Source organism: Trachurus trachurus (genome assembly GCF_905171665.1).
Source record: "Trachurus trachurus genome assembly, chromosome: 2".
NCBI lineage: Eukaryota > Metazoa > Chordata > Actinopteri > Carangiformes > Carangidae > Trachurus > Trachurus trachurus.
The window spans coordinates 2,924,630-2,936,013 of NC_139914.1; the positions used below are offsets into that span (position 1 = coordinate 2,924,630).

General features: G+C 44.1%; 1 protein-coding gene across 1 annotated transcript; it reads right to left on the bottom strand.

Moving 5' to 3' along the window:
- Positions 1–775: 775 nt before the first annotated feature.
- Positions 776–10,524, bottom strand: LOC310997848 (high affinity cGMP-specific 3',5'-cyclic phosphodiesterase 9A-like; the record flags this gene model as incomplete). The annotated part of the gene is made up of 14 exons (XM_083987670.1): positions 776–868; positions 1,386–1,532; positions 5,224–5,328; positions 5,415–5,517; positions 5,624–5,691; positions 6,661–6,753; positions 6,852–6,974; positions 7,188–7,365; positions 7,499–7,558; positions 8,244–8,386; positions 8,504–8,606; positions 8,696–8,735; positions 9,324–9,473; positions 10,437–10,524. The coding sequence occupies 14 exons, from the start codon at positions 10,522–10,524 to the stop codon at positions 776–778; spliced, it is 1,494 nt and encodes a 497-aa protein (XP_083843796.1).
- Positions 10,525–11,384: the final 860 nt, after the last annotated feature.

Sequence of the window (11,384 nt, forward strand, 5' to 3'; positions counted from 1 at the left end):
ATAATCCCTATAGTCATAGCAGTAGGTTTGTTACCTTTAATTGTCGGTGCAAGCTGTTTTTAGAACGGCGGAGCAGAGCCGCGAGCTGCTCAGAGCTACGCTACGGAGGCTCATGGGATTTATTGGTTTCTCTCATCAAACTCATCAAATACACAATCCAACAACTCCACAACGCTCTGGTGGACAAGTTGTGACCTGCACATTCACCACGCTATGAGATAATAACACAACGTTACCAGACAGAGTTGTTTTAGAGGGAAATTCATGCAAAACCGCTGATGCGCGTTGCCTTCAGGGACAGTTTTTCATCAAGCAGTCTCTGCATTTCCCAACAACAACTCTGTCTGGTAACGTTGTGTTATTATCTCATAGCGTTTTGAATGTGCAGGTCACAACTTGTCCACCAGAGCGTTGTGGAGTTGTTGGATTGTGTATTTGATGAGTTTGATGAGAGAAACCAAGAAATCCCATGAGCCTCCGTAGCGTAGCTCTGAGCAGCTCACGGCTCTGCTCCGCCGTTCTAAAAACAGCTTGCACCGACAATTAAAGGTAATGAACCTACTGCTATGACTATAGGGATTATGGCAATGGGCCAATTTACCAAAATGTTGAACTATCCCTTTAAGAAGTTCAAAATAAAACAAATACAATGATTAATTAAATATAAAAAAACAAACCAAGATGAGACGATAAATAATTCTTTGGTTTCATAAAACACACACAAGGAAGAAAAACATCGCGTTTGTCTTCCTCCTCCTCCTCCTCCTCCTCCTCCTCATGGCGTCTTGGCCTCCTCCTCTCCTTTATTGGCCGTCTCCAGCTCAGAGTAATACTTGAGCGCTCTTCTCACCGGCTCTAGGATGTGCTGCTGCGCCATGACAACAACACAACAAGCCCGAGTCACAACCTGTCATCCCCGTGTTGTGTTGTGTTGTGTTGTGTTCAGGGTTCCTACATATTTGACATTTCCAAATTCCATACTTTTTCCAGACCATAATTTCCAGACTTCTCGGTAAAAAAAATTCAAATAATTTGTGATATTTGAGTAAATAGTTGTGCATTATATAATAAAAGTCATGCAATTAATATTTTTTTTTCATTATTCTGAATGTGTATGCCATTATGTAACTAGCTATAGGTACAATAGTGCATACAAAAATAATTAACCCAGATAACTGCAGATAAGACCAAACTCAGATAAGTATAAGATAAATATATTTCCATACAATAATTTCCATTTTCCATACTTTTCCAGACCTGGAAATGTATCAAATCAAATTCCATACTTTCCATACTTGCGTAGGAACCCTGTGTGTTGTGTGTGCGTTATGAGTGAGTCTACTCTGCACACCTGACTTCTCTGGTGTTGCGTTCAGGGACCTCACCTCCAGACAGGGGAAGAGCTTGGTGAGCTCGGTGAACAGCGGCAGCAGCACGAAGCGGATGAAGCTGGTCTGAGACGACGGCTTGGACACTTTGTCCCGGTCCATGAACGGAGTGACGGGGAGTCCCTTCTGCTTCTCCGTGTCGCTCTGGAGACCAGAGCAGAGACAAACGCTGCGTTCAGGGTCCACCTGTAATAGAATGTCTGACTGTGTGCGTCAAAAAGATGTTTTGTTGATGTGTTAACCCTCCTGTTGTCCTTCTGTTCCCTTCCTCCATCCTTCCTTCTTTCCTTCCTTCCTTGAACGAATCTGCTCTCTCCCTCCATCTTTCTTCCCTTCCCTTTTCCCTTCCTTCTCTCCCACAATCCTTTCCCCCTTCCTTCCTTTTCCCTTCTTCCTTCTTTGAACAAATCTGTTCTCTCCCTCCATCTTTCTTTCCTTTCCTACCCTTTTCCCTTCTTTCTTTCCACAATCTTTTTTGCCTCCCTCCCTTCTTTCCTTCCCTTCATCCCTTCTTTTTTGACCCAATCTGTTCCTTCCTTCTTTCCTCCCTCGTTCCCTTTGTCCTTCCTTCCTTTATTCTTTCTCTCCGTCCTTCCTGCCTTCCTTCCTTCTTCCTTTCTTTCCCTTCATCCTTCTTTCCTTCCTTCCTTCCTTCTATCCCTTTATCCTTCCTTCCGTTCTTCTTTCCCTTTGTCCTTCCTTCCTTCCGTTCATCTATCCCTTCCTTCCTTCCTTCCTTCCTTCCTTCCTTCCTTCCTTCCTTCCTTCCTTCCTTCCTTCCTTCCTTCCTTCCTTCCTTCCTTCCTTCCTTCCTTCCTTCCTTCCTTCCTCCCTTCCTTCCTTTTGTCCTTCCTTCCTTGACCCAGGAGGACAGGAGGAGGACAACAGGAGGGTTAAATATCTGGGGCTGGATTCATCAATATGTTCTTAAGAAAGATCTTAAGAAATGTCTTCAGAAGAAAATTAAGAAGTTCATAAGAAAGTTCTTAAGTGCAATTCCTCAATATTTTCTTAAGAACAGTCTTAAGAAGTTCTTACGAATTTCTTATTTTTCCTACTTAAGAACTTCTTAAAATATGTCACTGCAGTGTATAGCATATAGTTTAGTCACTGACTAACCATGGTGAAGGACAAAAAGAGATGCAGAAACTTTTCAAGGCAGGCGCTTGAGGTTATGGTGAATGAAATTAATGTACGAAAAAACTCTCTCTTGGGGAAAATTAATAATATGGGAATAACAGCGGAAAATAAGACAAGAGGGTGGGTCAAAGTGGCTGAAGCTGTGTCAGCGGTGCTAACATGCTAACTAATAGTTAACAGTCACTTTGTGCGATTAAAGCAGAAGTGAGTGATATATTTGTGTTAATATAAGTCTTAAATAGTTATATCTTCCGACAGCAATCACTTACATAGAGTGTTTGGACTGAAACACGGGTCTGTCAGTCACTCTGCTCTGCTCTGAGCCGAAGAGAAAACATTTATCGTATCCTACAGTTTTTATCCAATGAGGAGAGAGAACGGCATGCAGGGCTGTGTGTGCAGCCAAGGAACGCCGTGAATGTGGTGACGTAGCGACGAGGACTGTTATGGTGCGTTCAAGGAAACTCGTATTTTTCCGACCGTGAAGTGGTACCAGTTCGATCTGGTACGAGTTCACCGGTCGGAAGTTACGAGTGGCCGTTATAGTGACTTTCACCGGTAAAACAGGTCGGAAAAACACGAGTGGGTTGCCTGGAACGCTACAAAGTCGTAAGTTGTGACTTGAAGCTGTAATTTACGATTTCAAAAGCCTGCCTGGAACGCAGCATTAGCGAAAACGACCGGATCACTCACTTCTGCTTTAATTAATAAATATATTTACTTACTATGACCTACTAGTCTAAACTTGTCTAAAATGTGTGATATTAGAGGCTTAGGCTACCTATTCACCATAGGGATTTTAAGACAGGTCAAGGTTGTCTTAAAGTTAAGAACAAATTTGAGAACTTTGATTTCAAGAATACCATTCATTCTTAAAGCAGAAGTAAGTGATCCGGTTGTTTTGGCTAATGCTGCGTTCCAGGCAGGCTTTTGAAACCGTAAATTATAGCTTCACGTCACGACTTACGACTTTGTAGCGTTCCAGGCAACCCACTCGTGTTTTTCCGACCTGTTTTACCTGTGAAAGTCACTATAACGACCACTCGTAAAAACACGAGTTACGGGTTGCCTTGAACGCACCATAACGTCTTGACAGCCGATGGGGTTAGCAGCCCCCGCCCTCGTCATGGATCTATTGGTCCTCGGCCCTACGTCACCACATTCAGGCGCATCCCTTGGCTGCACACACAGCCCTTCATGCCGTTCTCTCTCCTCATTGGATAAAAATTGTAGGATACGAGAAAAGTTTTCTCCTCGGCTCAGAGCAGAGCAGAGTGACTGACAGACCCGTGTTTCGGTCCAAACACTCTATGTAAGTGATTGCTGTCGGAAGATAGAACTATTTAAGACTTATATTAACACAAAAATATCGCTTACTTCTGCTTTAAAGTCCCACTCCCGCGACCCTTTTTGGTCATTTTAAAACCAGCTCATTAGCAATGCACCTCTGGAGGGTGGGCGGAGACAGCGCTGCTCTGCACCCGCCCAGCCACCTCCTCGCACCCCACCCCCCGCCTGCTGACAGCTGGACATTGTACAATTACAGATTCAGCGTGTTTAGCGTAAAACTCCACATTGGTATTCGATCCCAGACTGGAGCATAGTCCTTGCTCACAGTGCAAGCTGTTCTACCAGGTGAGCTATACCTGTTATACTTCCATAGTTACACCGAGCTGCCATGGTTTTCACCTCTGAGCCAGATGCAGAGCGGGGCGGGAGCTTGTAGCACTAGTGCCCTCCCCTGGAGCTGTGACACGTCAGCTCCAGTCTCCCTGAAACTGCCAGTTTGCGTCTGCCATTGGTTCACAGCAGTTTGAAGGCAGAAAAACTCAGAAATGCAATTTTGCACTTCCTTTTCTGCTGATATGTCCTCTAACACAAGAAAAATGCCACAGGAACATGTGAAAAGCTCAAAAAACAAGATTTTCACGGGAGTGGGTCTTTAAGTTTTTTCTTAAAGGGATAGTTCAACATTTTGGCAAATTGGCCCATTGCCATAATCCCTATAGTCATAGCAGTAGGTTTGTTACCTTTAATTGTCGGTGCAAGCTATTTTTAGAACGGCGGAGCAGAGCCATGAGCTGCTCAGAGCTACGCTACGGAGGCTCATGGGATTTCTTGGTTTCCCTCATCAAACTCATCAAATATACAATCCAACAACTCCACAACGCTCTGGTGGACAAGTTGTGACCTGCACATTCACCACGCTATGAGATAATAACACAATGTTACCAGACAGAGTTGTTTTAGAGGGAAATTCATACAAAACCGCTGATGCGCGTTGCCTTTAGGGACAGTTTTTCATCAAGCAGTCTCTGTATTTACCTCTAAAACAACTCTGTCTAACAAACCTACTGCTATGACTATAGGGATTATGGCAATGGGCCAATTTGCCAAAATGTTGAACTATCCCTTTAAGCAGAAAGTTGAGAAAAAACTTTTTTGGAGAATATGACTTCTTCTCTTTTTTCTTTTTAATACTGAAGTTAAGAAAAAAAAGACACTTAAGAAGTTTTTTTTGTGAATCTGGCCCCTGATGTTTTTATTTCAACATCAAAACTGTGGCTGAGTTTATCAATCTATAGGTTGATCCAGATGTTCTCCCACTGGACGTTTTATTTTGAAATTTGGTTGCACCTCCGTGTGTGTGAGTGTTGTGTCTTCCAGTCACTTCCTGTGTGTCGGTGTGTCTCACCTGGTTGAAGAACTCCTGCAGCAGACAGTCCAGCCACGGCTCGGCCACCTCCATCGGCCTCGCCTCGTTGGAGATGTCGCTCACCTTCACCATGATCTTCATCAGCTGCAGACAGACGGGGAGAGAGGAAGACTCTGGTGAAGGAGCTGGATCCTTTCAAAGTAAGAGCTCGGCTGGAAACTCAAACTTACCACTTCCTTGTGCTCCTTGTTGGTGAAGTCGAACACCGGCTGCATCACTTTGAACTTGTTGAGGATTTCGTTGTGTCGAGCCATGTCAGTGGCCAGGATGCATCTCAAGAGTCAAGAGTCAGGAGATCTTGATTGTCCCCGAAGGGCAATTTGTACATATACACATGTATGTGTTCTAATATATACATATAGATGTATTTAAGTCTCACCTGATCATTCCTCCTCTGATGTGTTTGTACTGATCGCAGGTCAGATTCTTCAGGATGTTGCACTCAGGCTGCAGAGAGAAAACGTTTATATTAAAGCTCCTTCGGAATAAAGGTAGATGTCTATATTAAAGCTCCTTCAGAATAAAGGTAAAAGTTTATATCAAAGCTCCTTCAGAATAAAGGTATATGTTTATAATAAAACTCCTTCAGAATAAAGGTAGATGTTTATAATAAAGCTCCTTCAGAATAAAGGTAAATGTTTATAATAAAGCTCCTTCAGAATAAAGGTAAATGTTTATAATAAAGCTCCTTCAGAATAAAGGTAGATGTCTATATTAAAGCTCCTTCAGAATAAAGGTAGATGTCTATATCAAAGCTCCTTCAGAATAAAGGTAAATGTTTATAATAAAGCTCCTTCAGAATAAAGGTAGATGTCTATTTTAAAGCTCCTTCAGAATAAAGATAGATGTTTATATCAAAGCTCCTTCAGAATAAAGATAGATGTTTATATCAAAGCTCCCTCAGAATAATATTGTTTAAATTAAAGCTCCTTCAGAATAAAGGTAAATGTTTATAATAAAGCTCCTTCAGAATAAAGGTAAATGTTTATAATGAAGCTCCTTCAGAATAAAGGTAGATGTTTATTAAAGCTCCTTCAGAATAAAAGTTGTTGTTTATATCAAAACTCCTTCAGAATAAAGGTAGATGTTTGTATTAAAGCTCCTTCAGAATAAAGGTAGATGTTTATATCAAAACTCCTTCAGAATAAAGGTAGATGTTTATATCAAAGCTCCTTCAGAATAAAGGTAGATGTTTATATTAAGCAAAAGTAAGCGATCCGGTTGATGCTGCTTATATCAAAGCTCCTTCAGAATAAAAGTTGATGTTTATATTAAAACTCCTTCAGAATAAAGGTAGATGTTTATTAAAGCTCCTTCAGAATAAAGGTAGATGTTTATAATAAAGCTCCTTCAGAATAAAGGTAGATGTTTATATCAAAGCTCCTTCAGAATAAAGGTAATGTGTAGAGGGATTACCTTAGACAAGATGCCGAAGGCGACGGCACAGTGGTGGTTTTCCAGGGGCGAGATGTCGTTGTAGCGGAGAGCGAGGTCGGTCTGAGCGTTGATCTGAGCAGACAAACAAAAAAACAAATTGATTTTAAAGGATCATTTCTCTCTCATGGGACGAACAGATCAGACGGAGGCTGAAGCGGCGCTGACGGGACCTGGTAGACGTTGTTGTATCCGGGGTGGTCGAGGTCGTGGCACAGCGCCGAGGTCAACATGATGAACAGGTCGATTCGTCCTAATTTATTCCTGAGGTCTGTGAGCCAGATCAGGCCGTACATCTGCAGCACAGCAACACAACCACAACACAACAGCTGCTTCCTCCTCATCTTTTTGATTTAACCCTACTTTTAACTAAACTTTATGTGTTTTATGTTTAAATTTGCTTTGTTTTTTACTCTTTGTACATAATAAAAGTGTTCAATTGGACCAAAAGTAAAAGTAGACATTAATTGTGTATCTCTGTTTTCCGTCTGTGTGTGAGGTTGTCGTACCATCTGTGTGACGCAGAAGCAGTGGCGGAAGTTGTGGAAGGGGATGTTGTTGTAGTGGCGGTAGACCTCGAACAGGAAGTTCTGCAGCACCTTCAGCTCGATGTGGAACGCCGTCAGGAAGTCCAGGTCCGTGAACATCACCTGCAGCAGCACCAGCATCTCCGCCTCCTCCCACTGCCTGCACACACACACACACACACACACACACACACACACACACACACACACACACACACACACACACACACACAGGTGAGGCAGGACGAGTACGTGTGTATGTGTGTGTGTGTTTGATTTGTGTTTGTTCTCACCAGTTGTCAAAAACAGGAGTTTTCAGGAGCTCTCTCACTTCCTCTGTCACCTGCAGTGAGCTGCGCCAAAAAACTTTAATCAGGTCTAACTTAAAGGGATAGTTCAACATTTTTGCCATATTCGCCGAATGCCATAATCCCTGTAGTTTTAGCAGTAGGTTCGTTACCTTTAATTGTCAGTACAAGCTGTTTTTCGACGGGGCAGAGACGCGAGCTGCAATGGAGGCGCACGGTACTTTCACATTTCCCTCATCAAACTAATCAAATACACAATCCAACAACTCCACAACGCTCTGGTGGACAAGTTGTGACCTGCACATTCACCACGCTATGAGATAATAACACAACGTTACCAGACAGAGTTGTTTTAGAGGGAAATGCAGAGACTGCTTGATGAAAAACTGTCCCTGACAGGAACGCGCATCAGCGGTTTTGCATGAATTTACCTCTAAAACAACTCTGTCTGGTAACGTTCTGTTATTATCTCATAGCGTGGTGAATGTGCAGGTCACAACGTTTTGGAGTTGTTTGATGAATTTGATGAGGAAAAGGTGAAAGTAGAGCTCACGTCTCTGCTCCGCCGTTCTAAAAATAGCTTGCACCGACAATTAAAAGTAATGAACCTACTGCTATGACTATAGAGATTATGGTGATAGGAGGATTTGCAAAAATGTTGAAATATCCCTTTAACGTGAAGAATAAGAAACAATAGATTCAACATTTTTGCTGAAGGCGGCGAGGTCACCTCATGTTGAGGAACTTCCTGCGGACCTGCTGCTGCTCCTCCTGCACGCTCAGCTGAGGCGTCTTGGGTTTGGGTGAGAACTTGGCGTTCTGCTGGTCGCCGTCGTCCTTGAACAGACCCATCCAGCTCAGGTGCTCCACGCTCTGACGGAGGAGAAGGTCAACATATTTATTATTTTTGTAAATACTGTTTCTACTAAAACTCTCTGAGGCTTTTATTGTGAAGCAGCCACAGGAAGTGCCTGGTTCCTCTCTCCGGACCTGCAGCTTCCTCTTGAACGACTCCACGTGGCTCTTGAGTTCGCAGATGATGTCCGGGGTCTTCCTCATGTCCTCCATGACCTTGCTCTCCAGGTGACGCAGCCTGGAGGTGGAGACAGGAAGTGGACGGCGGTGAGTCCGACGTGAACCTGAACGCCTCAGTGCGTCACACCGCTGACAGGACGCACTCACCTGTGCTCCATGCTGTCCAGCTCAGGAGGCAGCGTCACACCTGCAGAAACAAAACATCAACTGCCTCATCAGACACTGATCACAGGAAACATCACAGGAGTCTTCTAACTTTATTCATTAGATGTGTTTTAAAGGGATAGTTCAACATTTTGGCAAATTGGCCCATTGCCATAATCCCTATAGTCATAGCAGTAGGTTTGTTACCTTTAATTGTCGGTGCAAGCTACTTTTAGAATGGCGGAGCAGAGCCGTGAGCTGCTCAGAGCTACGCTACGGAGGCTCATGGGATTTCTTGGTTTCCCTCATCAAATACACAATCCAACAACTCCAAAACGCTCTGGTGGACAAGTTGTGACCTGCACATTCACCACGCTATGAGATAATAACACAACGTTACCAGACAGAGTTGTTTTAGAGGTAAATACAGAGACTGCTTGATGAAAAACTGTCCCTGAAGGCAACGCGCATCAGCGGTTTTGCATGAATTTCCCTCTAAAACAACTCTGTCTGGTAACGTTGTGTTATTATTATCTCATAGCGTGGTGAATGTGCAGGTCACAACTTGTCCACCAGAGCGCTAATGGGGGATCCAAATGAACAAATAAACATCTGGAAACATCAGGCTCACTCTGCAGGTCCGACGCCACCACCTCCAGCCGGTAGTAGGTCTCCTGGCTGTTGGCCTGCAGCCGGGGCGAGATGTTCACCATGACGCCCTGAGTGTCGTACATCTTCAGGATGTGGTGCGGCCCGGCCTCTGCCGCCGCTCGAAACAGATCTGTCAGGCAGGTAGATGAGCACAGGTGAGGTTCACACTCACTCCACAGCAGGATGGTGTCTCCTCCTCTGTGTCTCTAACCCTCCTCTCCTCCATGTGCATTTGTTTCCAACAAAGAAGCCGGTGAGAAATCAATCCATGGAGCGGTGGATAAGGTTATTATCATCTACCATGTTACCATGTGTATATTTGTGTCGTCTTATCTGTCATCAACAAGAGATTACGGGTTACGGGGTGTGTTACGATTCATTAAAGGGGACATATTATGGAAATATCACTTTTTGAAGGCTCTTTAACACACATATTTGGGCGTTTGTTTTGCCTTCCAGCCTCCAAAATGTGAGAATTGACGAAAAAAAAATCTGTAATTTTCAGGCTCACGAGGTTGAAATCCATGTGGTTTTACGAGCTGTTCCCTCAGTTGTCTGACAATGATGTAACTAGGATTCAAATTTGCATAATACCACCCCTACCTGGGACCGGTAGAAGGGGTGGGGCAAGCAGTGGCTCATTTGCATTTAAAGGGACAGGCACTGAAACCAGCCGTTCTGAACAGAGCTGTTTAGAGAGGATGAAAAGAGCTGTGATGTTTGATCCTTGGGGGATTTTGACCAAAGCATGTCACAGATATGTCCATAAGACACCTGGGAACTATTTTAATTCATGGAAAGGGGGCAGAATATGTCTCATTTAAGGTACAAATGGAGCAGAGTTAAGGTATAAATCCTGCGTAGTTCCTCTTTAAAGGTCAGGGACTCCAGACGGTGTGAAGAGGACAAAGAGCTGGAAGCTGAAAGGACCTGTCAGCGCCACATGGAGGCCCGGTCCTGACAGAGAGGCCGCGTCACTCCACACTTCACCCTGCTCAGGTTGAACTGCATGTTTCAGCTTTTTTACACATTGATAATAAATGATAAACAACCTGCTGCAGCGTGCGTCGACACCTCCTCTTCCTTCTCTTACCTCTGACGTCGGCAGCAGAGCAGTCGGCCGCGAGCTCGGCCTGCTCCAGCCGCCCGTTCACCATGAAGTGGATGATTTTGGTCGTCATCCTGCAGCCGGGTGAAGCAGGACCTGCTCCCCGAGTCCAAATGAGACCTCTCGACACCGACGGGCACCTTGCATGTGGGAAGGAGACAGCTGCGGCTGACAGAGGACCCTCCCACTCATCCACTCGAGGCTGAAGTACCGACCAGGACGAGTGGGCAGAGGCTCAGGGACACCGAGGGTCATACATTTTAGAGTGTACATCGTTTCTTGTAGAAATCTCTCAGAAATGTGCACCAGTAAAAGAAAATCCAGGTGGGTCAGGAGGTCACAGAAGTCGGTCACCGTTTAAGAATAATTTGTTAAAGCAGAAGTAAGCGGAATATTTGTGTTAATATAAGTCTTAAATAGTTATATCTTCCAACAGCAATCACTTAGAGTGTTTGGTCCGAAACACGGGTCTGTCAGTCACTCTGCTCTGCTGTAAGCCGAGGAGAAAACGTATCCAATGAGGAGAGAGAACGGCATAAAGGGGCGGTCCTCTCTGTGTGTGCAGCCAAGGGATGCGCGTGAATGTGGTGACGTAGGGACGAGGGCGGGGGCTGCTAACTCCATCGGCTGACAGGAAGTTAGCCAAAACCACCGGATCGCTTACTTCTGCTTTAAGGTTTGTTTAAGCTCTGTTATAATTTGGATGATTCAAGCAGCTATTTCTGGAAATCCTGATTCAGTATGATTGGCAGATTTGTCCTTTTTCAAATCTATGTTGAAGACAAATCATCATCAGTGGTGCTTCATACAGAAAATAAGGACATCAGATCCTGCTTCACATCTTCACTTTAACTAAGTGGTTTTATTTTTCAAGGTTTTATTGACTGGGTGGGAGCCACCTTGTGGATCTCGAAAGTAAGTTTTATTTTTCTA